Below are 27,447 nucleotides of genomic sequence, written 5' to 3' on the forward strand. Positions count from 1 at the left end.
TATCTGTAAAGTTATTCTTTCAAAAAAATAATCACATGAGTATTTTGAAATTCAAGTCTTGAATGCTGATCAGTCTTTTCCAATCATGTTAGACTACAATTCCAATCATACATAGACACACACACCCCTCCACCAGCATAGGTGGAAGGGAAAAACACCTGACTTTGGTCAAGAGCTAAAAACTACCATTCAGATATCATGGAAGTGAAGAATTTTACATTAAGTGTGGAATCCTTCCATTTTTATTAAAGGTTTTATATTGTATTGCATTTTTATTTTCTCCAAGGAGTTTGGAATTAAACTTCCCACCATCCCGTTAAGTAGGCTGAGAGAGACATTGACTGTCAAAATGGCACCCTAATCCAAATACTGTAATATCAACAACTGCAGTCTAGGGTAGGGAAACTTCTCCCCTAAACCAAAACTTGAGATGGCGAATTACCACTCCCTGCTTCCTTCTGGCAAGAATTTACCTGCCACAACACACTGCTCTCTTTAGGCCAACAGTGATTCCATAATAGTGAAGGTCTGGGGTGAGAAAGGACTGTAGGAGAAAATGGAACTAGAAATATTCAGGGGGGAAATGAAGGAGTTTTGTCCATATGCACTGAAAAATGTCTACAAAATTCATCCTCTTTTGGAATAAATGAAACACTTTTTAGAATAAGGTTTTACTTGTTCAAAATGTATAGCCAGAAGATTCTTATGTAAAATCATGTACAGCTTTACAGTATACTTCAAACACACTGAAATCCATATCTCCAAAATTATGCTAGAAATGTATCTGTTGGTGCATCCAATGTCTGAGGATATCTCAGCAGGACAGAGGAGCTGTGGAACAAGAATTCTAGATGGCATGATTGGGAGAACTGTTACTGTTTTACTGTTCCGTATTTCTTTTTTCTTCAAAATATAACAAATCCAAATCTGCTAAGCCAAGCTTGGGCATGAAGCACAACATGCATAAAGTCTTGAAGCACATCAACTGTACTGAAATGCTATGCTCCCACCTGGCGAGGACTGCTGGTTTGGGGGCCATGTTGGCTAGGGATTCTGGGAGTTGCAACTGGTGCCCTCTGACGCTACTGAAGACCTGCCTGCTCAACTAGGCATTTGTAGGGTAACAACTGCTCCAGGACTGCCTTATTTTAATTTTTTAAATCAGGATCATTGATTTTACTGATGATGGTTTTATTTAAGATGGTTCTGATTGTTGCATTTTTTGGTATACCATTCAGGGTTCCTTCAACAGGAAAGAGTGGTATACTGTAGTGAAAAAAATGAGCTAAAAATAATCTAAATGTTCAGATTGGGAAATGCTGATTTATACAGTGCAATGTATTGAAGTTCTGAGCCCATTGGTGGCACCTCAAGGATTTGATCAAAGCAGCAGATGAAACCTCCACACTGTGCCTAATGGCTAGATAGACACTACCATGCAGTTTTCTTGGTAACAGTACAGAGGTGATTTTCCACTATTTTCTTCTAAAAGGTTTTTCCACTTCCAAAGGTAGCCTACAGCTCTGGGATTCCCTGGAGGTCTCCCATCCAAGTCCTAACCAGGCCTGATGCTACATAGCTTCTGAATCCAAACAAGGTCAGCCAGGCACTGCCACCTGCCAAGACACTGGAGACAGACTGATAGCATAAAAACAGAAAATAGATGTTTCAGAGCTGGGGAAGTTGATTTAACAGCGGATAATTACAGTAATTCCTCTATAACCACTGCCACTTGGGATTGCAACCTTTATTCAGCTGCTTTGATGCCTGCATGAGCCATTACTTTATTATAATAAACACATTAAATGCATTTTGAAGTTCTAAATGAGTCTCAGCAGCTCCATTGAATGACAAAGCACATTTGGCCGTTGAAAAAACATATCAAGAACCATGGCAGGAGGACGAACAGTCTGCAGAGAATCAATTTACATAATGAAGCTCTGAACCCACTTTTGGACTCTACTGGCTCCGGCTGAAGGGGGAAAGGCATAGGATCAGACTGTGTTTTGGGATTCTGCTCACAAAAAGTGACTTGCTGGAGAGAGATGAGATGTTGAAAGAATACGAGGCTGAAAGAATATGAAAGGCCCACATGCTGTAATAAAGAGAGAATGAGAAGCTGAAAAACAGGGGCTCCTGTTAAACAAGGTGGGCAACTTCCTGAGACCTTTGCTGGCAACTCCTAGGGCACCTCTGACTGTATCCCCAAATTTCAGTTTTCTCCTTCAGCCCAACTCACCTCACAAGGTTGTTGTTGTGGGAAAAATCCAAGATGGCGACCGGGAGCAGACGCCGACATCAGTTGCTGCTCTGAGGGGAAATTCCTGGGTCTCACCTCCTCCCCCCGAGTCTCCTGGGTCTTACCTTCTCCCACCGAGTCTCGTTGCCGGCCGGGGCTTGGAAGGGGGACTTCTAGGATCCCCGGCCCTCATATCTGATGGGTCGGGGTTGGATGGAGTCCCCTGCCCTGTGCGGAGCGACGGGTCTGGATGAGCCCTAGCGGCGCAGCAAGCTCCAGAGCTCCGGAGGTTTGGCGGCAAGGTTTGGCGGTGCACTGACCCTGGGGGGGACTCTGGATGGTGGGCCTGTGGTAGCCTGGAGGCGAGTTGGAACAGCCTGGCAGCGCAGAGGACCGGCCAACCGGCTTCGGCAGGCCGGCCTGGTGGGGTGGTTTAGCGGTGCAGTGGACAGACGGCTCGGCGGCATGACTCTGGAGGGCCAGTTTGGTGGAGCGGTTTGGCGGCGCAGCAGACCAGTGGAAGGATAGACCTGCGAACCCACCTTGGAGGGCCAGCCGGGCAGAGCGGGGGTGCGGCTGCTCAGCGGACCAGCAGCACAGCGAGCTGGTAGAATGGACTTGGAGGGCCAGCCTGGTGGACCAGCGAGACAGCGAACCTATAGACCGACCAGGGAGACCCCAGGATAGACCCAGGGGCACAGGCCTTGGCATAACAGAACTCGGGGATGTGGAGCGGGCTTGGCACAGAGATCTTGGCCACCTCCTCCCTACCTGTCTGGAAGAAGTGGAGAGCTGTTGGGGCCCCTCCAGTGTGAATGAGGACCCCCTCCTAGGGTGAGAGATGAGGGGGGGGAGTCTGGTAGTGTCTGATGGTGTGGGAGAGCACTTACCCCCTGAGTGAGAGGCAGGAGGTGAGGGGGAGTGAATGAGATGCCCCTGGCCGACCAGTGAGAGAGGCCCAACAGGGAGCATTGTGACTGAAGAGTGAATGACTGAAGAGTGAATGGGTGGGTGATGGCTGGGCCTGGACGGCGCCGAGAGCATGAGCTGGTGTGCCGGGGGGCCTGCCATTGCCCTGTGGATAATGGTGTTTGTGTGAGAGTGTGTGAGTGGATGGAGGGACCTCTATTCCAAGTTGGGGACTCTGGAAGTGCAGGAGTGGGGCTGAGGGGAGTCTCTGGGGGCTGCAGGGTGGGTCATATTATTGAGGTGGTGATGGGTAAGGGACGCTATGGCAGGAGCCAGAGGGCGAGCCATCTGTGGGGAAGATGCCCCCAGTGTTTGTTACTGGTGGTGTGTTCCGGCCCTCTGTGCTCAGATCCAGGCCCTGGTCAGCAGATCCATAGGGGCCCTTGTCTCCGGCTGCTGCTACTCAATGCCAGGCCTGTTAACAAAAAAGCCCCCCTCATATGTGATTTGATCACTGAGGAGGGGGCAGACCTGGCATGTATTACCGAAACCTGGCTGGGCCCTGAAGAGGGGGTGCCCCTTTCGGAAATTTGCCCGGCTGGTTTTACGGCATGGCACCAGTTGAGACCCCAGGGCAGGGGAGGAGGGGTGGCAGTTGTCATCCGGGAGTCTCTGGTGGCCTTCAGGGGCACTGCTCCACAAGCAGACGGTTGTGAGACCCTGTTCCGAGAGCAGTTGGGAATGTTGCCGCTGTACCAGCCTCCCTGCTGCGTGGCAACCTCCCTGCCTGAGCTGCTGGAGGCCATCTCAGGGCTGGCAGGGGAGCTCCCCAGACTTACGGTTCTGGGGGACTTCAACCTGCCATCCCTGGGGCGTGCCTCGGAGGCAGCTCAGGAGTTCATGGCTACCACGGCAGCCATGGGCCTGACTCAGATTATTCGGGACCCAACTCGAGGCAGTGGCCTCACCCTGGACTTGGTTTTCTTGTCAGAATACGTGACCTGAGGGGATAGTTACAGCTATCCCCATTGTTATGGTCAGATCACGCCCTGGTGGCCCTGAGATTCTCTTATGTCACCCCCCTCTGCAGGGAGGCGGGACCCATTTGATTGGTCCGCCCCCGGCGACTGATGGACCTGGTAGGGTTTCAGAGGGAGCTGGGGGTTATACCCCGGGATCTGCTGCACAGTCCAGAGGAGGCCCTGGCTGCAGCCTGGAATAGGGAGGCGGCCGGGGCCTTGGACAGGATCGCGCCTGTGCGACCGCTCTTGCCTCATCGTACCCAATGCTTCCCATGGTTTACAAAGGAGCTGAGGGTTTTGAAGAGGATTAAGAGACGTCTAGAGCGCCGCTGGAGGAAGACAAAGACAGAATCCGACCGAACACTGGTTAGAGATGCTATTAAGGGCTACATGGTGGCGATAAGAGCAGCGAAGCATCAATACTTCTTCACCCTTATTGCGTCTGCAGAATGCTACCCAACGGCCCTGTTTAAAATAACTCAATCCCTTTTGGGAAAGGTGGGCACAGTGACTCATCTACAGGGCCATGCAGAGGAGTTTTCAGAGCATCTGCAAGACAAAATCGCTTGGATCCGTTCCACGTGAGACTCCAAGCGTGATACATGGTCTGTGGAGATACCAAGGGAGCATACTTACCATGTTATCTGGGAAAAGTTTGATCCTGTTGGACCCGAGGAAGTGGACAGGATCCTCAGGACAGTAAATGCCACCACTTGTCATCTAGACCCATGTCCCTCCTGGATGGTGAAGGCAGCTCGGGAGATGTGGTTGGGTCCAGGTGATGGTCAATACATCCTTGAGGGAGGGGGTGTTCCCAACTGCCTTTAAGGAGGTGTTGGTACAACCCCTCCTCAAGAAACCATCGCTGGACCCTACTGTGCTGGATAATTTTCGTCCAGTCTCCCGCCTCCCCTTTTTGGGGAAAGTGGTTGAGAAAGTGGTGGCATTACAGCTCCAGAGAGTTCTGGAGGAAACAGATTATCTAGGCCCCTTTCAGTCAGGTTTCAGGCCCAGATATGGGACAGAAATGGCATTGGTCACACTTATGGATGATCTTTGGCGGGAGTGGGATGGGGGCAGTGCATCCATCCATCCTTGCTCTTCTTCACCTCTCAGCGGCTTTCAATACCATCAACCATGGTATTCTTTTGGGTTGGCTCAGGGAGTTGGGGATGGGCGGCGTGGTTCTGCGCTGGTTTACCTCCTTCCTCCAGGGCCAGTCCCAATTGGTGGTGATAGGGGGTGAGAGATCCGACCCTCGACTCCTCCTTTGTGGGGTGCCGCAGGGTTTGGTTCTCTCTCCTCTCCTATTTAGCATCTACATGAAACCGCTGAGTGAGATCATCCGTCACCATGGGATGTGGTATCATCAGTATGCTGATGATACTCAATTGTATATCTCCATCCCGGGTGAAGTAAGTGATACTGTGACCACCCTCTCTGAGTGTCTGGGGCCTGTGGGGGTCTGGATGGGGAACAGGCTTCGGCTGAACCCTGGTAAGATGGAGTGGCTGTGGGTTAAGGGCTGTGCCATTTCTGGGACTTTGTCATCTTTGGTTCTGGATGGGGTTGCACTGCCCCAGACAGACCCAGTGCGTAACTTGGGGGTCCTCGTGGACTCACGGCTCCTGCTCAAAGAGCAGGTGGCAGCCATGGCCAGAAGTGCCTTTGCACAGCTGCATGTTGTGCACCAGTTACACCCTTTCCTGGATCGGGAGGCCCTTTGGACAGTCACTCATGCCCTTGTTATCTCCCATATAGACTATTGTAATGCGCTGTACATGGGGATACCCTTGAAGAGTATCCGGAAGCTTCAGCTGGTCCAGAATGCGGCCGTGCGGGCTATTTTTGGCGCCCCTAGAAGTGCGCATGTAACACCTTTGCTTTGCAAGCTGCACTGGCTCCCAGTTTGCTTCTGGGTCCAATTCAAGGTGTTGGTTATCACCTTTAAAGCCCTACATGGCATGGGACCGGGTTACCCAAGGGACCGCCTCATCCCTGCTTCATCAGCCCGTCCCGCCCGGTCATGCAGAGAGGGCATGCTGCGGACCCCGTCTGCAAGAGAATTCCATCTGGTGGGGTCCAGGAGGTGGGCCTTCTCTGCAGTAGCACCCGCCCGCGGGAACATCTTGCCCCGGGAGGTGAGATTAGCCCCATCACTCCTAGCCTTCTGGAGGGAACTGAAGACCTGGCTCTGCCATCGGGCTTGGGGCAGGGAGGAGAATAATCATACTTGGGGTTGGCTAGTGCCTTGAAGTGCCCCTCCTACGCAAGGATTGAATGAGATCATAGCCATCGGGATTTTATTATATTAGGTAGGTTTTAAAATCTTCCAACAACCTAAGAGACGGCTTTATACATGGACTTCCCCAGATGGACAACACCGAAATCAGATTGACTACATCCTTTGCAGCCAAAGGTGGCGGACATCTGTACAGTCGGTAAAAACAAGGCCTGGAGCTGACTGTAGTTCCGATCACGAACTTCTTCTTGCACAATTTAGGATCAGACTCAAGAGATTAGGGAAGACCCACAGATCAGCTAGATATGAGCTCACTAATATTCCTAAGGAATATGCAGTGGAGGTGAAGAATCGATTTAAGGGACTGGACTTAGTAGATAGGGTCCCGGAAGAACTCTGGACAGAAGTTGGCAGCATTGTTCAGGAGGCGGCAACAAAATACATCCCAAAGAAAGAGAAAACCAAGAAGGCAAAATGGCTGTCTGCTGAGACACTAGAAGTAGCCCAAGAAAGAAGGAAAGCAAAAGGCAACAGTGATAGGGGGAGATATGCCCAATTAAATGCAAAATTCCAGAGGTTAGCCAGAAGAGATAAGGAATTATTTTTAAACAAGCAATGCGCGGAAGTGGAAGAAGACAATAGAATAGGAAGGACAAGAGACCTCTTCCAGAAAATTAGAAACATTGGAGGTAAATTCCAGGCAAAAATGGGTATGATCAAAAACAAAGATGGCAAGGACCTAACAGAAGAAGAAGAGATCAAGAAAAGGTGGCAAGAATATACAGAAAACCTGTATAGGAAGGATAACAATATCGGGGATAGCTTTGACGGTGTGGTCGGTGAGCTAGAGCCAGACATCCTGAAGAGTGAGGTTGAGTGGGCCTTAAGAAGCATTGCTAATAACAAGGCAACAGGAGACGACGGCATCCCAGCTGAACTGTTCAAAATCTTGCAAGATGATGCTGTCAAGGTAATGCATGCTATATGCCAGCAAATTTGGAAAACACAAGAATGGCCATCAGACTGGAAAAAAATCAACTTATATCCCCATACCAAAAAAGGGAAACACTAAAGAATGTTCAAACTATCGAACAGTGGCACTCATTTCACATGCCAGTAAGGTAATGCTCAAGATCCTGCAAGGTAGACTTCAGCACTTCATGGAGCGAGAATTGCCAGATATACAAGCTGGGTTTAGAAAAGGCAGAGGAACTAGAGACCAAATTGCCAATATCCGCTGGATAATGGAAAAAGCCAGGGAGTTTCAGAAAAACATCTATTTCTGTTTTATTGACTATTCTAAAGCCTTTGACTGTGTGGACCATAACAAATTGTGGCAAGTTCTTAGTGGTATGGGGATACCAAGTCATCTTGTATGCCTCCTGAAGAATCTGTATAACGACCAAGTAGCAACAGTAAGAACAGACCACGGAACAACAGACTGGTTTAAGATTGGGAAAGGAGTACGGCAGGGCTGTATACTCTCACCCTACCTATTCAACTTGTATGCAGAACACATCATGCGACAAGCTGGCCTTGAGGAATCCAAGGCTGGAGTTAAAATCTCTGGAAGAAACATTAACAATCTCAGATATGCAGATGATACCACTTTGATGGCTGAAAGTGAAGAGGAACTGAGGAGCCTTATGATGAAGGTGAAAGAAGAAAGTGCAAAAGCTGGTTTGCAGCTAAACCTCAAAAAAACCAAGATTATGGCAACCAGCTTGATTGATAACTGGCAAATAGAGGGAGAAAATGTAGAAGCAGTGAAAGACTTTGTATTCCTAGGTGCAAAGATTACTGCAGATGCTGACTGCAGTCAGGAAATCAGAAGACGCTTAATCCTTGGAAGAAGAGCAATGACAAATCTCGATAAAATAGTTAAGAGCAGAGACATCACACTGACAACAAAGGCCCGCATAGTTAAAGCAATGGTGTTCCCTATAGTAACATATGGCTGCGAGAGCTGGACCATAAGGAAGGCTGAGAGAAGGAAGATCGATGCTTTTGAACTGTGGTGTTGGAGGAAAATTCTGAGAGTGCCTTGGACTGCAAGAAGATCCAACCAGTCCATCCTCCAGGAAATAAAGCCAGACTGCTCACTTGAGGGAATGATATTCAAGGCAAAACTGAAATACTTTGGCCACATAATGAGAAGACAGGACACCCTGGAGAAGATGCTGATGCTAGGGAGAGTGGAAGGCAAAAGGAAGAGGGGCCGACCAAGGGCAAGATGGATGGATGATATTCTAGAGGTGACGGACTCGTCCCTGGGGGAGCTGGGGGTGTTGACGACCGACAGGAAGCTCTGGCGTGGGCTGGTCCATGAAGTCACGAAGAGTCGGAAGCGACTAAACGAATAAACAAAAAAAAGGTTTTAAAATTGTTTTAGCCTATTTTTATATTGGAATTTTATTGTATAGTTATTGTTTTATGCTGTAAACTGCCCAGAGGCCCTCCGTTTGGAGGAGATGGGCAGAGACAAATTTGATAAAACAAACAAACAAATAAATAAATTTTGTGCTGGAAAGTGCCACTGATTTTATATCACCCTTCCCAATGAGCATTTGCATTATTAGCAGTGTGGGTTGGAATAATTATTCATATAGAAAAGCAAAGCACTGGATTTTTTCCCCCTAAAACCACATTACTGCTGCCAAGACAAAGCAATATACTTTTGCTCTACTATTAAGAGAATCTTAGAGGTATGCCCAAAATGTGTACCATCTTAGCAATCTCAAAGAGCAAGATAGCAGTGGGGAACTAAATCTAGTCTTGCAGCTGGATCCATACAATCCAATCCCTGGATTAGAGGATGGTGCCATCTTACATCACCCATTTTTCTATGTAGGAAGGGATGGGGAGCTACCACATGTCCATGTCATTTGGAATGCAAAGGACACACACTGAATGAATTGGGCAGCTCATCTCAACATAACCTGCATGAAGCAGCTCATCCAGGACATAAAAGACATGCACGTACCCAGTAATATCCTTCCCTTCCTGTTTGGAGAAAGTGCAGGGCAATTCCAACAGCATATTGGCTGCCTTGACATTCTCCCACTGGGACAAATCACACCCAATTCCACGTCCAATATGCTTTACTTAGAGCCTTATTTCTCAACTTCAGCAACTTTAAGCTGGGTGGACTTCAACTCCCAGAATTCCCCAGCCAGCCATGCTGGCTGGGGAATTCTGGGAGTTGAATTCTACCCAGCTTAAACTTGCTGAGGTTGAGAAACACTGACTTAGAGAATGCTGAGAATCAGATTCAGAACCAGTACAGGAAATTGTCCCTCTTTATCTTTTCTTTCTTTGTTTCTTAAAGGTAATCAATGTTGGCTTGCATATTCATTTGAAAGCTGCATTAAAAGGAGGGAACCTTTATTCCCAAAATTGAAGGTGGAAAGTAAAGCAAAGTAAAATCAAGGTAAGATGGGCAGATGCAAAGGTCTGATTTTTTAAAAAAAACAAAATTGTTAACATATGACAATAGCATCATGACAAAGAATGGTTAATTTAAAAAATCCAAAAGATCCTTTCAGATGAGGAAAAATCAAGTATGTGTAATTAAAATAATCCATAAAGCTTGAACAGTTATGAAAGCAGAAGTGACAGTAAAAGGCAGGGATTTCAAATGAACAGACAGAAAGACAGGTAGGAAGAACACTGCTGTGTTATCAGTACAGATAGACTGAATAATAACATGCTTGAGAAAAACCATTTGCCTGCATGCTTATGATGAATAAGAATTACCTCTGGATAAGCAAGCAAATGGAATACAAACCCTCCTCCCCTCCTTTTATCTATAAATAGCAGAGTTATTTCCTTTTTAAATTTGTGGATCTGTTTACTGATTTTTTGTATGTATATATTTGATACTACGTATTATTCTGAAGTTAGCTTTTATAAACTGATTTTTGAATTTAATTGAAGAGGTATAAAAGCATCTGCAGTAAAACAGACCCATCTGGTCAAGGCCCGTATGGGTAAATGTCCAGTAAAATTTTGAATAACTTTGTCCAGGTAAATTTTTTTCAGTTAGTGAGTAAATTTCGTATTTTGAGAACATACTACAAGCACTCTCCCAAATGGGGACCTCAAAGGGCGCAGCCAGTCAGATTTCCTGAAAGACAAATTTGTTGTACAGATTTTTTCCTATGCCCAGTTTATTTTTGCCTCCTTTCCAATGTCACCCTTTCAAAGTAAGGCAGGTCAAGAAATAGGCTTGGCAGGAATTCCAGGAATGCTTTTTATTGTGTAAGGTAGAATAACGTAGAGTTTTAAAAGCCTCTCTAACCCATCTTATACAAAATCAAGGTGGGGTTATTTTTTTCCTCACACTTCCCTCTTTCTCAACAGTGTGTATTCTCCTCTGCAAGTTCTCCCTTAACAGCTCCCTCCTTCCTTCTCCAAGGTCAGCTCTGCATTCCTTTATATCCAGCCACGTAGACATATTTCCAAGCCAGGTAGCAAGCTGCAGGTACATATCATTTTTATTTTTAAAACAAACCCAAGGAGCTTACGTAAGGCCCAGCGATATTCTTGTAAGTATAGATGGCATTCACACTTGGCTTTCGGGCATGTTCATTTTCCCCTTGCTTTTTGTTTGTCTTCTAATTAAAAAGCGTTTAAAAATTAATAGAAATTAGGACAAGGAATCTGGCAGGCATCGAAGGAGTTGTCAAAGGAATACTAGTATTTATGGGCCCACATTACCCACACACAACTAAGTACATGGACTGAGCAATGTTGAGAGTATGGTTCAGACACAAACAGAGTGCATAGGTTGCCTGTACAGCCATAAAAATGGCTCATTGGCAGGACTGAAATTCTAAAAAAACTTATAGAAGATTCAAGCCAAGAAGGACTCATCAGGAAGATATGATAAACAGAAAGCAGAACTGGCAATTTAGAAAGTGGTGCACTTTCACAAATTATTTCAATTATTGTATCTAGAGAACTGGGGCACCAGAACTGGAGAACAAAATGTTCTTTTTGAAATGAGAGGCTCAACAATTGCCATTTTCCAGCAGCCAAATTCAGCTGGTTCTCCCTTGCCTTTTCCCCACTGCCTTCAAGAGGAACACGACAAGAAAACCACTGCCAATCTGAACATAGCTGAGAATGACACAGGGCAGTTGGGGCAACGGTTCTCTTGGTAATCCCTGAAAAAATGACCCAAATGCAATGCTATTAGTACCTAACGGCTCCATCCTGCTGTGCAGCACCCTGGAGAGCAAACAGTTAAGTTGATGTCTTTTGAGAAATTTGTTTTCCTCTGTCTTTTTTCCCTTATGCTGTTGATAAACAGGAGCACTCAGCCTGCAGAGAGCTTTTATCATCCTTGGAGTATAACAGTCAATTGCTCCAATCAGGCAAGAATCAGTGCGGAGAAATAAAAAGCAGACCCTTGGGTATCTAAGTGCTCTGATTTTGTTTACTAGACTGGAAGAATTTAAGAATGACTTGATCCACTTACTGTCAAATGTATTTTAGTGTGTGTGAAGGTACAAGTGTGCTCAGATAGGCAGATATGAGAAGAACATCCCTGGCACTTCCTATTTTTAAAAAAAATGCTTATGGCAAGGAATTGGAAAGACCCACTCTCCACGAGACCCTGGATAGCTGCTGCCAGCCAAAGCAAGCAACACTGAACTCGATGGACAATAAAATGACCTGGCATAAAGCATCTTGCTTTGACCCTCTATAGCTGTCTTTGGCTGATTTCAAAAAGAAATCAAAGGCTGACCCGTCAGCATTTTGATGGGAAACCACCAGGAAATTCCAGTACTACAGGACAGACCACGAAGTTAAAAAAAACACCACCACCTAACATCCTAGAAGAAAACAATGGCAAATCACTTCCATGTTGCTGCCAAGACGACCAACCTGACATCTCCATGAAATCATCCAGAGTTGAGCCTGCCTTGAGACTTTACCTTTTTTGGGGTCATAATTGCAGAGGTGAGCTTAAACTACTTCCTGTTTTGCTGACTCAGGATCTAACTGTGCATTTTCTTTTAAACAACACTTTTCAAATCAACATGTGTAGGAAGCTCTTTCAGTGATTCAGGTGTTTCCTTCTAGGAATTGTTCTTCTACTTCCCAGGGCCTCTATGGAGAATGGAGTTTGGCAACCTCCCTATCTTTCCTGAGAACATCACACAATCAGGCAAGGTCATCTAAGTCCCCTTCCAAGGATTGGGGCCATAACAGTCTGCCAGTCTTCTGGAAGGTCACAGATTAATCATGTGTTTTGGTATATCCAAAAGGAGTTTACTTCTCTGACAAATTCAAGGTCCTGATTTTGATTTTTACTACCCTAAAATGTTACTGGATCTGAAACCCTTAACATGTGACTCTTCCCCTACTTTATTTTGTGATTGTGGGAACGTCCTGTTCTATCTCCCATTGCCATTTAAGCTGCAAAGGAGCCGGAAAGGTAGGTATTGCCAGATACCATTCACTAAAAAACCCAGTCAACTTTCTATCCTTTTTATTTCAGGCATAAGGGGAAAAATAAATTAGCATACCCTATATTTTACACATTCTATCCAAGAAAATGCAATTTATTTTCCAGTACTCCTAGCTTATTATTCCTGTCTTGAGGCTGTTGGAAAATTACCATGGGTAATTTCCAGTTTAATTTGCATCCAGCATATTCCTAGTCAGTCCCTATGTCCAAATCAGAGCAAGCACACACGTCACTCAGTTAAGGTAGCAGACACATAGCTTGATGCTTATTAATTAAGCATCAGCAAACATAAAAAAGTTAATTGGAAAAATGGGATAAAGGCAAGCAAAAACGAGGGGGGGGAGAGAGAGAGATGAACAACAGGCAAGAATTTATATTATCTACAGTATATGTCTATATCTAAAGGACAGAACTTTTCAGAGCCACTGGAAACAATATTGGGGGTAATTAGCATAGACCAGGGATCCCCAAAGTGGTCAGTATCAACCCCCCAGGGTCAATAAGACTATCCAAGGGGTCTATGCTATTACTGTACTATTAGTTAAAATAATATTTATTAACTTATTTTCATATAATAAATGTTTGGGGGCGATCGATGAAAAATCTGCAACTTCATGAAGGGGTCAATGAGCTAAAGAGTTTGGGGACTCCTGGCAAAAATGGTCTCAAAGGGAGTGGCCTTTGGTTATTCCAGCTTAACCCTTTTTTGTATATCACTATCAATCAAAGAGAATATCTGTAGCTCAGGGTTGAACTGTGGGGTCCTTATTGCTCTCTGAGCCTGGTTGTTTTCTTGCAGACATTTCATTGCCCAACTAGGCAACAGTGCACTGAAGATGCTGCTGAGTCGGGCAATGAAACGTCTGCAAGAAAACAACCAGGCTCAGAGAGCACCAAGGACTCCACAGTATATAACGATAGCAGAATAGAGATGGAAAGTTAAGACACCAGGTAATTCTTCCTCTATTCTGCACTATTAAGAAAACAATTTAGGGATAGAGATGATGTATCCGATAGGCCTGGATACCTATAGGACCACATCTCTCCAATGGTTTCTGCTTGTCCACTAGGATCTCACAAGGTCAGCATGCTCCAGATACCTCTGTGAGACAATACTATCTTGCAGAATGCCGGAGATGTGCCTTCTCTGTGGCTGCCCCACCTTGTGGAATTGCATCCTCTAGAAATTTCCATGGCCCCAACCTGGCTGGCCTTCGGAAGAGTAATAAAAACTTGGCTTTCCCAGCAGGCCCTGGGCCAGAGTGATTGTAATCTTGTTCAGTGATATCTCTTTATGATATCACTGTTTCCCCATGCAGGCTTATGTATCTATTCCTTATCTTATATTCTTGTATTATTGTGTTTCTGTTTCTAATCCTTCTTTTCTTCCATGCCACCTAGAATTAAATAAATAAAAATGCTAGTTAACACTGTCTGACTTATATCTTTAATTATAAGAGTTAGGAGTCTCAAGGGGTCCATGACAGACAGGAAACTGACGGAAATCCTACTTAATAAGACAAACACTTCCGGGAACATAGCAGCAAGGCGGCCTTAAAACAACTGGCCATAGCAATTCTCTGGGCTCCCATGCCATCCATTCCTGATCCTTTTTTCCAAAAAAGTGGAGATGCCAGGGAATGACGCTCAGTCCCTTGCATCCATAGCATGCTCTCTGCCACTAAGCTATGAGTCTTTTCTATATTTCCAAAGTCTAGAGTGGCAGCTATTTGTGCGTTAACTCTGTTGGTGCAGCAAGAAGAGGCAAGGGACAGTCTCAGCATCACAGCAGATGAAGCAGTGCACAAAGGGGAAGCAACAAGCAGAGCTGTATCATATATTGCTGGGACCTGGATAGCCCCCCTACATCTTCTGCCCAGCAAGTAAGTGGATCAGAAGGGGAAATTTTAAATGTGGGAGAGCGGTGAGAATACAATATACAGATCCCCAGGTTTTATTCCTGAATATTGGATGTTGATGGGTATTATATGCTTTGGTGGTTTATAAGGGGGAGACAGGATGGCCTGGATAAATGTTTATGGTGCAGTAGGTTCTAGCTGATAAATATACAATTGCTTGGAAATCTTTTTCATTCGGGATCCATGTTTGGATCAGAACAAATACATTTTTTAAAATGCAATCAGAGAACTGCTGTGTTCTCCTTGCAAGAATGCAGCAATTTTACTTAGCTGTCATCCAAATAAACTAAGAATATATCTTTTTTTCAGCCCTGTATGACACACATTCATGATTGTATTAATACCTTGACCAATGGTTAATCTAACTGAGAATTGTTACGCTGGTCCATTATGATTTATGATCATCCTCTGCAAATAAAGTCATTACTGGCTGGGGGATTCTGGGAATTGAAGTCCACATAGCTTAAAGTTGCTACGGTTGAGAAACAGTGTCCTAGACCTTGATATCATAAACCTGGGAGAAGAGATGTTGGAGAAGGGAACAGCTTCCTCTTTGCCTGGACAAAGTTCAATTATGACTGAACAACCCTGAGAAGATTTCTATTCCATAATTCCTCCCCCAATTTATTTCTTTGATCCATAATATGAAAACTGTCTTGTAGACCATATGTTTCAACATGCTTGTGAATTCAATGTCCCAGACAATTTTGTAGCCAGCATATTCCCTAAGGCTTTATGAAATTGGAATGGATCTAAGTTTCATTTTCCTTCTCTCCTTCTCATACTAGAAAACAGAAAAAAATCAATACTGTATACACATTAATAAAATGGTTCTGGAACCCAAAACTCTCTGCTTTTTACAAGGTGAAAAAAAACAACACACTTAACATTAACACCTCTTTACTTTTCCAGAGGATTTAGGAGACTTTACATTAAAAGTATCATTAAGTATAGAAACATAAACTTTAATTTATGAAAAAGGCAAAAAAGCAAATACGAAAAAGATGCAGAAAACTTTTTAACCTAAATCTTCGAAGTTAACAGTATGGAACATATATTTATTGGGAGAGAATAGCATAGACAGAAAGCCAACAGCAGAAATTAAGGACATTCAGCCACTGGGAAAAGATACGATCTCAATATGAAAGATACAGATGTACAGTTGGGAAATACTGTACCTAAAATCCTGGAGAGCTGATGCTTATCAATGTAACTAATGCCAAGTAAGACTGTGCAATGTTTCAAGCTTAATTAGGAAGAAATATTTCAGATCACATGGGAGCACAAGTGCAGCACTTATTTGTGGCTCATTAAAACAACAGTGACTGTTTCCAATCACACAACTGTAATCCTGGAAATAGGCTTAGCTGCCTTAATAAGTTCCATACAGGTGCTCCATTCATGTTACTGTGTGATCCAAAGAATTTCTTTCCGCTGAATCCAAAGCACTGCACAACCCTAACAGTAAACTAGATTGACTTTACCACTATAAGCTAACTCTAACCTATAGCTTGTTAGCATAATGGCCTGATTCATACATCATGCTAGGCCTAATAGTAACAAAGACTAGATTCACCCATTATTCTGGGTTCACACATGATGTACTGTGATGTGTGAACACAAGCAGTATAATGTAGACTCTTCCTATGTCCCTAAATTCTACTAGCAGTTGGAACCAACCTAGACTTTGGAATGGAAGCAGCAGCAGGTAAGATAGATTTGATAACTTTATTATGTACTACCTGCCAAAACCAGTCACATTTTGCACAAATTTTACTGTCTGCTTGCTACGTAAGGACACAAGAAGGTGCCTATTACTCTTTGCCCATCTGGCTTAAAATAATCTACTTTGACTGGCAGCAGTTTTTCAACACCTGGTCATGACCAAACTGCATGTCCCTCATACATTTGCACAAACTTCAACACCAAGGGGCAGGTTGTGAGAAGAGCAGCAAAGAAACCCCATCGCTAATCCACCATTTCTGAACAGGCTTATGGAGGTGCAATGCTTTATTAAAATGAAGAAATGTTGAATTTGCCCCCCCACCATCTAATTGGATGTGCCTGATCCAACCAATCATTTGGTTATACCAACAGACCCCAGGGATGCAGGGGAAAAATCTAGCCCAAAGCTATATGAGGCTCTTACCCATAACTTACTTTGACCCAAAATAACAGTAACGAGGACAAGCTTCATGGCTGAATGGTGCTAGAAGATGCTATAAAACACTGGAGGGGATCCTGCTATAAATTCACAATAGCAAAAAGAGGATCAGAAAACACATTTAACGGAGAGTTGGGCAACCTATGGACGCAAGGTGATAGACAATTCCCAAGCTCCCTTTCTGTTCCCTTTCCTAAGCTCTGTGATTAGCAGAAAACCACCTCAATCATTTCCAGCATTTTAAGGCTGAAAAAATTGGCACTATCAGCCCTAAAAGAAGGCTTACCATGTTTTTAATAACCCAAGAACCACCAAAACCCCCTTTACAAAATGTAGGACAACAAAATCCAAGCCAAGTTGGGCCCACTGTATTCTACCTTTCCCACTGCTTCCCTTCAGCTAAACCACAATTGGCTGGGTTCACATAATATGCTCATCAATAAACTGTGGCTTACAAACCAAACTGATTGGGTTTGCACATGTTAAAACAAACCCAAATAAACCATATACAACCCGATATTTATTTCAAGGAAGCGAAGAAAGAACATGCATGGATGCACACCAACATGGTGGGTTCACTTCTAAACCAATACGCAGAACACCAACCAAAGTCTGGGCTGCAGACATAATGAAGATTACACCTCCTTGAATTTCCAGTATCTGGGTGACATGTGACTTGAAAAGACAAGCATAGAGTGTCATGTGTTCCTATTCTTCTCTCCCCACCTTTTCTTTTTTAAATCAGCACTGTACTCTTCTGTTGCTCAGCATCCGTGCTTGTTAGAAGCGTTAGCAATGGTATCAACTCCCATGTTCCATTTGGTCAGACAGGCTATATATATATATATATATATATAAAAAGCCCACAACAACTTTTTACCATAAAAGCTGATGGCTCTATAAAGCCGGCAATCTTCAAAAAGCCACAGGAACCACAGATGAAGCTTTTGTGGCAGGTTTAACACAGCAGCTACCACTTTGGAACTCTCCTTGGCTGCAACAGATCTCCAAACTCTAAGAGATGCAAGCAAGCAAATAGACAAAAGCTGCACATCAGAAACTTGGATAGTAAAATTGGCCCCTCCAGCCAGCTAGGCCATGATCCTGCCTCTCCCACGGCCACTACCCAAAGAGCCTCCCCTAACTCTGCTTAGGTTTCCCTCTTCCCTCCCACCCACGGTAGAATAGCTAATTTCTGAGGTAATGCAAGCTCAGAAATTCTAGCAGCTTCAGCCTCCCCTCCTCCTCCTCCTCCTCCTGAGTCTGGAAAATCACTCAACAACCCACCTGCAGGCTACTAGTCAGATAATGAGACAAGCTGTCCTTCAAATTATTCCAAGTTGCAAAGAGGAGGAGGCAGTGACTGATGGAGAGCAGATAAACATTGGCAGAGCTGTTCTCTATTACTCATGCTCTCCTTCCAATTCTGTTGGATTTTTCCTGCATGTTAAGAGTCACTAAGAATAAGCTCCCTGGCCCCCAAATACCTTAGACACAATCTCCAGCCTCAGTTTGTGTACTATAATTGCAATTAGTTGATCAAGAGAAACAATAGGATAAACCAGTCCTTGAGAATGCCTGGAACAAATTATGGAATTGCAGAGTTCTCGGCGTCAGGGTCACAGGAGGCTTCAGAAAGAATTCTGTTGCTTTTTTAGAGCAAAGCATAAAAAAAAAAACCCTGCAACTAGCTAGGTGGCATCAAGATTTAATGAACCAGTGGAGAGGACCTGGAGATGTACAGACTATTCAGGGTGAAATCAAGCATATCTGTTTTATCTGTGCACCTTATGTGGGAAGTCAATTGCCCTTGAGAAATGCCTCCAAAATGCCTCCAAATCTGGCATTTTACCCACAAGGTTGGATGACAGCTTTGCATTTAAAGGCAATATCCGAGAATTCAACTGTCAATACCACTCATGATAATCAATGACTAAAGTGCTCTTCATATACGGAGTGTATCCTTATTTTGGAATGATCCCCTTTGAAGCAGCCATTTTCTTCTATTTCTACTCCAGGTTTATGGAAAAAAAGTGTATCTTTCTGTATGCAAGGGAGTTATCTGCCTGTATACACAACTGATAAAAGCTGCTTACCTCCTTATTTGGCAAACTACAAAGTTCCCCGTCTGTGTCTATGTAAAACACAGTTCCATGCTATGGCAATCATATAGGCTTGGGCACTGGAATGTTTCTCATTTGTGTATGCGTGACTGTATATTTGGACTTTAAACCATTATTTAAACTCTTTTTCTCCCATTTTAGAGATAGCTAGTCTACATTTTTTTCAAGTACAGCAAGTAAATTTGCGAGGATGCACCACCACCTAGGAAAATGTTCTTCCATTCTCGTATCCATCTTAATAAGTGTTAATGAATATGAGTTCATGTAGCTGTGAGAACAGAGGATGCATGGTAATCATTCTTGGTCCTTAGCGTTGCTATGGATTAAAACAAACAGGAAAACTATAAAGAAAAGAATAAAAATGCCCCTTAAATTAATGGCCTACTGGAACTGTAGTTGTTAATTATATAGAGAGGTAGGTGCTTCTGATCCAAGTCTGGTTAGCCTCTTTAGACATAAAGACTTATGACTTTAGGTACAAATTACACCAACATCTTCAACAAAATACGATTTTCTAAATTCTCCTCTTTATATGTTCAGAGAGCTCCTCCTCTATACAGTCTGGGTCAAATTACAGTAAACTTTAATTTATTGTACATTTTCTGCGAGAGTCTCTTTCTGATACAACTAGCATCTACTCCTAGAAGAGAGCCTGGGAGGAGAATTATACTCCCAATTGCACTCATGTAAATCCTAATCAACTGATGTTTTGCATCATCTTATGATGCAGCGCTGACTGAGATATTCCATCAGGGCTATTTTCCTTGGACAAACACTTCTGCCAAGTCATCCATAACTGAAAGCTAGTCAGCTTTCAGCTGTGCAAACTTTTGCATTTAATTGACAGATAGAATGATACTCAATCCAGCTCACAAGCTATATCTTCAACCTATCTTCTTGGGACCCTGTGGATTCCTCAGTGAGAAATCATAAATGATGAACAAAGATTCCTACATGAGAAGACCACCAGGCATCTTCCCCTGCAATGTGACCTTTACCATGTGTGTTCAGGGGAGGGCTAATAAAGGGCACCTTCCCAGATGATGTAAAGGGATAGCAAACCTGATCAGGGAATGGTGCATGTGTTCTGTATTATTGCAAAATCTTTTGCAAAGAACATGCAGCTCTTGTAATAGTTCCCACTTTTATTTTAAATATTTTGCATATCCAGTAATCAAGTCAGCAGTTAATAAATGAGCTGGGCAAACAATGCCATGCTTAGTAAGTCAAGAATATATGCACAAGGAAGTATGATACAGTAGAGAAAAATTCTACAAGATGAGTAGCAATCCATCAAATACTGGACTTTTCTTACTGTGCATCTCAGTCACCTCTAGGCAAAGAGATAAGCCAGAGGCTCTATTAGGGACAACAATGAAAAACATGCAATTAAAGATACAGAACCAGTGTAGTGTAGTGGTTCAGGTGCTGAACTGGGTTCAGAAAAACCCAAGTTCAAATCCCAACTTGATCATCAACCTCATAGTTAATCACTATGGCTTAGTCCAACCTACTTGTTATTATTTGGAGGATAAAACTTGAGACCCCATTTAATACTGGGAGAAAAGAAAGGACATAAATGCTATACATTATTAATTATATAAATTAAATTAAATTAAATTAAAATTAATTAAAACTTTAATTAAAGCCAGGTAGAAAGGCATTTATTCCTTGCAACTATCTTTGATGCCTTCTCAACATTTGCTGGATACCTTGCTAGTAAGAAGATACAAAAAGCTTCTCTGTATATGTGCAAGCTCACATGAAATGTAACTTTCTTGAAATTTAACAAACTCACTGCAATGCGTGCCAATTAACCCCTTTTACTTTTCAGATACTAAGACTTTCTCTTCTAAAATAGGCTCTCCATGGTTTTCATACAACCCTTCCACTTGAAAAGCAGTTGTCTCCTTAAAACTAATTAGCATCATGTGTTTTCATGATAATCATACATTAAAGTTCTATCATCAGACACTGCACAGTGAGCATCAGGGCATGTCTATGCCTGTACCACCTTGCCCCTGCCCCTCAGCCCTTTTTTCACCTTCTCCTCAGGAGAATCACCAGGAAAGGATCATTAAGAATTAGAAACACAGCAGAATTCCCACTTTACCACCCAATCACAGCAACAGACACTTCTCGGTTTAAACTCCTGGGTAGCAAATCAGAGAAACTGCCTATTGCAAGAAGAACCCATACTGCATATTTTAAAATGCTTTCTTATCTAGCTCTGAAGAATAAGGAAACAAGAGCAAGAATTAACAAGAGGTCTTGCAAGAGTCACATAGAAATAGAACAGATCCCGTTTGCTGAGGAAAGCCCAGGACAAGACACAATGCAAGTTTATTGCATGTCTCCTCCCCACACCCCCAAAATAAAAACTATGAATGAGAAGTCTGGTGCAATACCAGGTACCATTTCACCACCTTCCAAAACAAATGTTGGAAGGAGTTGGGTGCTTTTTGATTATGATGTTCACCCAGTTCTTTTTTGGGGGTTCCTGGTTCAGGCAGGCCCCCAAGCCCCTGCAGGAAAAGTACCCCATCCAGGCCAGGAAATGACACAAATGTCCTTTACCCTCACTGATGCAAAAAAACAGATGGACATAAATTTAATAATCTCTTGCCACACTTTTTAAACCTGGCATGTTTGAAGGATCAACGTTAACGGAAGAGGAAGGGATTTAAGCAATCTATTTGACATGAACAGCCCTATAAGTGTAAGGATTTGTCTCTTGGGACCCTTGCCAAGTCATTGCGCTTTTAGCAGGGTCAAAAAGGGATAAAATGCATTCAGACTCAGCATATTGCCAAAGAGAAAGAGAAAGAGAAAACCAAGCCACAGACGAAACATATAGGTATTATTATTTTTTATTTATATCTTTTACCGAGCAGTTAGAGCTGGGGGTAGGCATCTGAAGAGCAACAAGCTACTCAAACTGAACATTGGATAAATATGTGCCCAAATGATTCTAGTTTTTCTAGAGAAAGCACAGCCTATGCCTGTATTCACCTATAAAGTAAGCCAGATTTTGGAGAATCCTGGCTTACAGTTCACAAATTATTTCCTTCCACTTGGGTCTTTCTGTCGATGAGATAAACTGCTAAACTAAGATCAAGCTGAAATGTCAATATTAGCATACGGTCTTAACTGAATTCCTGTCTTGTATCCCTTATAAACCTGAATTGTAAACCAGGTTTGGGTTATATTTAAACATAACCTGAAATGTTATATAAGATTTGCTACCTTAATGCTAGTTTTGTGCCTTTAATATGCTGAAATGCCCAATGCTGTATGTAGAAATATAGTAGCCAAAGATTTTCTTGTGCAATGACAGGGAAATTTTCCTCTTCTACAGGTTTCTAAGGCTGCTGGTTCACATCATTGGAGAAGAGCCAGTAAATAAAAACATACAAAAACCACAAACTGTATAATTTGAAGTTATAAATAAATAAATAAACTAATTTTGAGTTAGAGGAGTTGCTGTAAAAAAACAGCAATATAGAGTCATACAGATCTCGAAAACTAACCAATGTATTATATCATAAGATTTTATGGATGATAGCATACTATATTAGATAAATAAAGTAGCTAATGATCTATAACACTTACATGAAAATAAACTTGTTCGCTTTTAAGATGCATAGGACTGTTATTTTTGCTGCAAAATACTAACATGGCTACCCCTCTAGAATCTATAATGACAACTTTAACGCAATACTGAAACCGGACCAGAATTCCACAGAACAACTCTGCCGGACCAGTGTTTGCAAACATTAGAGCTTCATTCAGCAGAACCCAGCTATATATGTGTTTACCAGGGATGCACAATCAGGGGTCGATTTCTGGCTTCAGAGCCAGCCCTGCAATCGGCCCAGCTGAAAATTTGGGGTTTTTTTTTCCCCTGACATTTTGGGTGGGTTGAGGGGAATGACTAAGGGGCAAAATAGCTAACTTAAGCTTTGAAGATGCTTAAAGCACACATTTTACTCCTTAAAATTTCTGAGTCCCCTTCCTTCAAACTGGGCCCTATTAGACTGCAGTTCTTGTCATGCCGAGCAAAGCCAGATGCAATCCTTGAGATGATGGAGCTGGCACATCCCAGGTTCAATGAATCCCTTCCACCACTCACCCCACTCCTGGATCTGCACCATCCAACTGTGGCAGCCACTGAATGGGCACAGCTAGAGAGCAGCTCCATCTCTACTGATTCTTGAAGCTTGCTACTAATTCCTTGCATATCCAGGATGCAGGGAATGCATGACTACAGGGGAGGGACAGCGTGGTTGGCACACTCTACTTCATTTGCTCACAGTCCTGTAACTCAGATCTTCTAAAGCGCAGTCGGTGAGCTTTTCCTGTACTCAAACCGTCCACTGGGTTCACTTCTCCTCCCTGTTCCAGCACAATGCCAGCTGCAGACACAGACAGACTACAACTGCCCAGTAAAACTGCAGCTAGTGCAATATAGCAATCCAGGAGAATTAGATAACACATGGCTTGCGGAAGGGGCAAGCAGGGGAAAAAGAGAGTAAGGTGTGCCTCTGCAGCAAGATCTATGCTAGCCATGCCATATAAACTGCAAGCCCTTTGATTAGCTGTCAATGGAGCAAGCTGAAGACCAAAAAGAGAGGCTTTAGTTTTTGATGCTACACCCCCTTTCCAGCTCCCTGTGCAGCATTGTGTGCTTGTCATCTGTTCTGTTTGGGTCCCAAAGCATCAGAGAGCTCTGATTGTGTGTGTGTGTGTGTGTGTGTGTGTGAGAGAGAGAGAGAGAGAGAGAAAGCAGACAGTGGTTCTCTGCTTAGAACGAAGCAATTTGGAGAAAGGGTTTCTAATGTTGCTCAAAGGGGTCATGCAGGATTTCTTTCTCCAGAAGTGTCCAAGCTGCCTGCAGTTCTGACTGGGCTCACAGAGGGAATTCTCTGACATGCTAGCAAAACAAACCAAAAATCCTTCTGACAGCTAACTTTGTCAATGTGGAGATCTTTTTGCTGAGGGGGATAGAGGGATCCTCCATCACAAACAACCCCCCCCCCCGGGGGGGCCATAATGTCCAACAGGTATGTTTTAGACCAGTATTTCTCAACCCGTGCTGGCTGGGGAATTCTGGGAGTTGATGTCCACCCCTCTTAAAGTTGCCAAGGTTGAGAAACACTGTTTTAGACCAATATTTACTTCAAAAAAAAAATGGTAGAAGGGGAGAGGCAAACACTCTTGATTTTTTTCCCTCCCAAATAGTGTGTTTCCAACTACATCTCTGGCCTTTGCTGGAATAAGAAAGAAGTAACCTCATTTGTCTGACCGGCTCTTAGAAACAGGGAGGAACGACTCTTGAAAGCGGCTCGTTTACAAATCAGAAGAATATGAACTTGGCGCCTGTAACATCACTTGGTTGATTTTCAGAACAAGGCAGTGCCGTAAACCCCACCAGAAGTCCACCGGCTGTCAAGAACTCCTAACCACGCTCTCCTTCAAACGCTGCGCGGAGCGCTGGGAAGGAACCGCGTTTTCGCCCGCTCTCCGGAGAGCTCGCGAAGGAAAGTCTCAGTCCGGGAAGGGAAAGCTCCCGGCACGAGGGATGTTCCCAGAGCAGGTGGGCCCTCGAAAACGCCGGGCGGAAGGGAGTGCCTGAATGCCTCTGACCGGGAGGGAAATGGGGAGGGGGAGCGGAACGGACCTGCGCGGCTCACATGGCAAGAGGTTACAAAAAGGGAGAAAAGAAACCCCCCTCTGGACACAGCCAGCAAGACCAAGCAGCCACTTCTAGGAAAAAGCGACAGAAAACGGACGCCCGTCCTCCCTTACCGTACATGGCTCAGCTGACCCCTCCGGCCGCCGGCCCGTTCTCGAAACTCCAGCTCCGCGGCGCGCGCTCACTCTGCCTCTGCGGCGCCTCTGACGTTCACGCGGCCTCCGCGGCGCAGCCAGGAGCGGGCGGAACCAGCAGGGGGCATGAATGAAGCGACAAAGCACACGCAGGCGGCGGCGGCGGCACAATACGGGCCCGCTAGCAGGCTGCGGATACTGCTGCCTTTGCGCATGGGCGAGGGACGGGGTGGCGACCAGCAGGAGGCGGTCCTTTTTCCTCTAGACACGCCCCCGCGGGCATCAGGGATGGGCCTGATACGCTTGGAGAGGACACCAAGTCGTCGTTCTAAGAATGCACGGGGTGAATTGCGGTGGTGTTGGGGTTAGGGGAGCGTTCTCTACCCTGGCAAGGGGTGATGGGATTTGTAGTCCAACACATTTGGTTGGTGCCGGATGGGAAAAAATGGGTTTTCGGGATTAGGTCACTAGGAGCAAAAAGATTTCAGTTGAATCCCCAAGGAATCATGAGGGCACCTAGGGTCAGTCCTTCTCTTGGTTTGATTTTTTTTTTAAAAGTGATTAGTTCTGTCAAGTTGCTGCTGAATATAGTGACCACATAGATCAGTGTTTCTCAATCTCAGCAACTTTTAAGATTCATGGACTGCAACTCCCAGAATTCCCCAGTCAGCATGCTGGCTAGGGACTTTTGGGAGTTGAAGTCCACATATCTTAAAGTTGCTGAGGTTCAGAAACACTGACATAGGTACTCTTTTTCCAATAAGATCTATCCTCAACCTGCCCTTCAAAGCATGGCATACCCATTGCCACTGTAATTGAGTTCATCCACCTTGCTGCTTGTTGTCCTCTTTTTCCTTCCACTTTCCCCAGCATTATGAACTTCTCAGGGTTTCTGAGTCTTTGCATAATATGTCCAGAATATGATCATTTGAGCCTGGTCACTTGTGCCTTGAGTGAGAACTCTGGACAGATTTGTTCTGTGATCCATTTGTTTGTCTCCTTGGCTATCCATAGCATTTCAAGAGTCTTCTCCAGAACAAAGTGCTGATTCAACTTCCAATACCAGAGGTTCTTGTATGTACTGCATATCTTGTAGGATATCTTGGACGTTGATATCCCTATTACACAAAATTTCAGTACACATCTTTTACCTTTGTTTGATCTTCTTTGAATCAGTTACTATTTGTCCGTTGCTTTCCTTTAGTATGTCAATTTGAGGTTCAAACCTTCTTATGAGTCTGGAGGTCTTTTGAAAAATTGCCATTGTTTTTCTGTTGTTTTCTTTATCTTCAGTGTCTTTACAGATGTTGTCATAATACTGCTCCTTGTCTCTTCTAAGAGGTCTCTGAAATTCTTTGTTAAGTTCTTTCCTGAGATCTTCATCTTTCTTGGCTTTGGTTTCTCTTCTCTTCTTGGCAATTTTTACCATCTGTTCTGACATGCAGTTTGTTTTGCTCCATTTCTTCATACTGGGCAGTCTTTTTTCACATTTGTCCTCTACAACGTATTTGGTTTCATACTGCAGCTCCTCTGGTTCTGTATTAGTGAGATTCATGACTTCAAGGCAGTTCCTTATGTTTTTCCTTGAAACTGATGGGTATATGCTCAACTTCATATTGGCTTTGTTCTTCCACTTTAGTCTGACAGTTTGTGATCTGTTCCACAATCAGCCCCTGGCCACACCTGAGCTCTTATAACTGAGCTCTTCCACCTCCTAGTACCAATAATATAGTCAGTTGTATTTCTAGGTGCTCTGTCAGGAGATGTCCATGTATAAAGACATTGTTTTGGTTGTTTGAAGAATGCATTGGGAATGAAGAAATCATTGGATTGGCAGAAACTGGTAAGTTGTTCTCCTGCTTCATTTCTGTTCCCTAGAAACATATATTTTTTCCTCCTTACTATTGCCAACTCTGGCCTTCCAGTCTCCAATCACAAGCAACATATCTTGTTGCATATTCTGCCAGTTTCAGACTGAACTCAATCATAAAACATGTCAACTTCTTCTTTTGCATCAGTGGTTGGGGTGTAAACTTGAATACCTGTCATATTAAAGAGTTGTCTGCAGGAAATCTAATCGATATTAGTTGGTCATTGACTGCATTGTGCCCAAGTACTTCTCTTTGCAATATTCTTCCTGACTATGAAAGCAATGCTATTCTTTTTTTGGTATGGGGTTGGGTGTGTGTGTGTGTCTGTGACCTGAATAGTAAACTTATGATCTTCTTACTGAAAGTGTCTAGTTCCAATCCATTTCAATTTGCTGGTGCCCAAGATGTCAGCGTGTAGTCAATTTATTTCATCTTTCATTATGTTGAGCTTTCCCATGTTCATGCTTTTCACATTACATGTTCCCAATATAATTCTGTCTTTGCAGCTTCAGATTTTCTTTTCCTCATGATACTATCAGCAATTAGAGGTCCAAAAGGCTTTAACCTAGCTGCATTGTAAACACCATTAGTATTCAAAAGAACCTCAGCAATTCCTCATCCCACCTGAGGGGTCCATAATCCGGCTTTATT

At 43.8% G+C, this 27,447-nt stretch overlaps 1 protein-coding gene across 3 annotated transcripts in view; it reads right to left on the reverse strand.

The window, feature by feature from the left end:
- The window catches only part of EFR3B (EFR3 homolog B), a 94,483-nt gene extending 69,385 nt beyond the window's left edge, over window positions 1-25,098 (reverse strand). For 2 of the 3 annotated variants that reach the window (XM_063300351.1, XM_063300342.1), the window contains exon 1: window positions 24,905-25,036. In XM_063300351.1, the coding sequence (XP_063156421.1) occupies window positions 24,905-24,911 (7 nt within the window). In that variant the 5' untranslated portion in view covers window positions 24,912-25,036. Of the gene's footprint in view, window positions 1-24,904 lie in introns of all 3 variants that reach the window. The other variant, XM_063300361.1, reaches the window with a different exon arrangement.
- Window positions 25,099-27,447: the final 2,349 nt, after the last annotated feature.

Source organism: Candoia aspera, chromosome 1 (genome assembly GCF_035149785.1).
Source record: "Candoia aspera isolate rCanAsp1 chromosome 1, rCanAsp1.hap2, whole genome shotgun sequence".
NCBI lineage: Eukaryota > Metazoa > Chordata > Lepidosauria > Squamata > Boidae > Candoia > Candoia aspera.